The following is a 2,499-nucleotide window of genomic DNA, read 5'->3' on the forward strand; positions in this document are numbered from 1 at the left end:
CCTCATCTCTGAGGATGTCACTATTACAATGAAACACAAAAATTTATCAAGAATAGACACACACGAAGGGAAGGAACTGAGAAAGACCACAAGAAATGTAACTTGCTGAATGAAAGACCATAGAAAAGGCTGAGTTTGGAGAGATGTGTGGGAGCCAATCACAAGAAATTGCAGGCCAAAATAGGGTTTTGTTTTTGTTTTTCTACTGCTGATATCCACTAAAAGAGTTTCATTCTCAGGTTTTATTTTGGGATTTTTTACCATTTGATCTAGGAATCCTTGTACCATAGACATCATTAATATAATGATAAGAATGTTTAACCGCAGCTTTCTGTTCATACTATTGTCTGAATCATGAAGTAATACGAGTTACCAACACAACCACATTATCAAATGAAGTGATATCTGCTTGCTTGGAACTCTCACTCTACTCCCACTTTCAGTCCATCTGGACACTCTTCATTTCCAATTTCTACCTTATTTTTACCAACAGAACATGCAGAAGTCAGAGGTCAGCAATGAAAAATTACACAGTGTTAGCAACATTCATCCTGGTAGGACTGACAGATGACCCAAATCTACAGATTCTGCTCTTCCTCTTCCTGTTCATTGCCTACCTGCTGAGTGTAATTGGGAACATGACCATCATCACCCTCACTTTTGTAGATCTCCGCCTTAAAACTCCTATGTACTTCTTTCTCCGCAACTTCTCCATTTTAGAAGTCTCTTTTACCACTGTCTGTATTCCCAGATACCTGTATACCCTTGCTACTGGGGACAATACAGTTACCTACAATAGTTGTGCCACTCAATTGTTTTTTATTACTGTCCTGGGTGTGACTGAGTTTTTTCTCCTGACTGCCATGTCCTATGACCGCTATGTGGCCATATGCAAACCCCTGCATTACATGAGCATCATGAACAGCAGGATCTGTACCAAGTTCCTAACAGGCTGTTACCTGTCAGCTCTGATGATTGTCCTCCCACCCTATATCATGGTCTTTGGGCTCGAGTTTTGTGACTCCAATGTCATAGATCACTTTGGCTGTGATGCTGCTCCCGTCCTGAAGATCTCCTGCTCTGACACAGAGTTCATAGAGCGATTTGTGTTGGTCGCAGCCGTGCTGACACTCACTGTCACCTTGGTGTGTGTGACCATGTCCTACACACACATCATCAGAACCATCCTCAGATTCCCTTCTGCCCAGCAAAGGAAGAAGGCTTTTTCTACCTGCTCTTCCCATATCATTGTGGTTTCTATCACTTACGGCAGCTGCATCTTTATGTATATCAGACCACCTGCCAAAGAATTTGTCTCTCTGAATAAGATGGTGTCAGTACTCATGACGTCAGTTGCCCCAGTAATGAATCCCTTCATTTATACTCTGAGGAACAATCAAGTGATACAAGCCTTCAAAGACATTATCAAAAAGGTTGCATCTCTCTCAAAGAACTGAAAGTCTAGTGAATTTTTAAGGTCAAAAGGTAAAAAACTCTCTATTCCCATTTTAACATTTTTATTGACATATAATTTAACTACCATAAAAGTCACCAGCTGTAAATGCACTATTTAATAAATTCTAGTAAATTAATAGTACTGTGCAGGAAACACCACAATCCAGTTTTAGAATGTTTCCATCACCCACCAAACATTTTCCTGATGACCACAGGAACAACATCAACACTTCCATCCTGTAACTCAGTACAACCAATGATCTGTTTTCTGTCTCTAGAAATTAGCCTTCTCTGGACATTTTATGTAAATGGAAGCACATAACATGTAGAATTTTGTGCCTATCTTCCTTAATTTTGCCTAATGTTTTTGAGTTTCACCTATATTGTAACACTTATCAGTAGCGTAATCCTTTTCCCAACAAAGAGTATTCCATCATATGAATATAGTACATTTTGTTTATTGATTCACTAGTTGATGGGCATTTGGATAGCTTCCGTGTGATTGTGAGATATTTGTTTTCATTTCTTTGTACCTACAAGAGGAATCGCTGAGTCATCTGGTATCTACCAATGACTCAGAATAGACGCTATTTTATTATGTCTATTCTCACTTGTTTGTGGTGGCACCTGATTGTGGATTTTATTTTATCTTGAATGACTAATGCTATTGAGCATATTTTAATGTGTTTATTATTTGTATACACTCTTTCACAAAATTCCTATTCAAATCTTATGTGCATTTTTAGTTGGGGTTTTTGTCTTTATATTGTAAAAATCGTTATATATTGTGATGCAAATTCCATAACAGATGTATGATTGTAAACATTTTCTCCCAATTTGTATCTCAGTTGTTGGATTTCTTTTTTTTTAACATTTTATTAAGGTATGATTGATATACACTGTTATGAAGGTTTCACATGAAAAAACACTCAGTTGTATTTCTTGTTTTATTTCCCTAATGGTACCCTAAGAAGTACAAAATTTTACAAAGTCCATTTTTTATAATTTTTTCTTTAATAAAGTGCTTTTATTGTCTTATCTAAA

General features: G+C 37.0%; 1 protein-coding gene across 1 annotated transcript; it reads left to right on the plus strand.

The window, feature by feature from the left end:
* The first annotated feature begins 518 nt into the window (after positions 1 to 518).
* LOC118907844 (olfactory receptor 6C2-like) lies at positions 519 to 1,457 on the plus strand. Its single transcript, XM_036876839.2, has one exon. The coding sequence runs from the start codon at positions 519 to 521 to the stop codon at positions 1,455 to 1,457; it is 939 nt and encodes a 312-aa protein (XP_036732734.2).
* The last annotated feature ends 1,042 nt before the right edge of the window (positions 1,458 to 2,499 follow it).

Source organism: Manis pentadactyla, chromosome 10 (genome assembly GCF_030020395.1).
Source record: "Manis pentadactyla isolate mManPen7 chromosome 10, mManPen7.hap1, whole genome shotgun sequence".
In the NCBI taxonomy this organism is placed as follows: Eukaryota; Metazoa; Chordata; class Mammalia; order Pholidota; family Manidae; genus Manis; species Manis pentadactyla.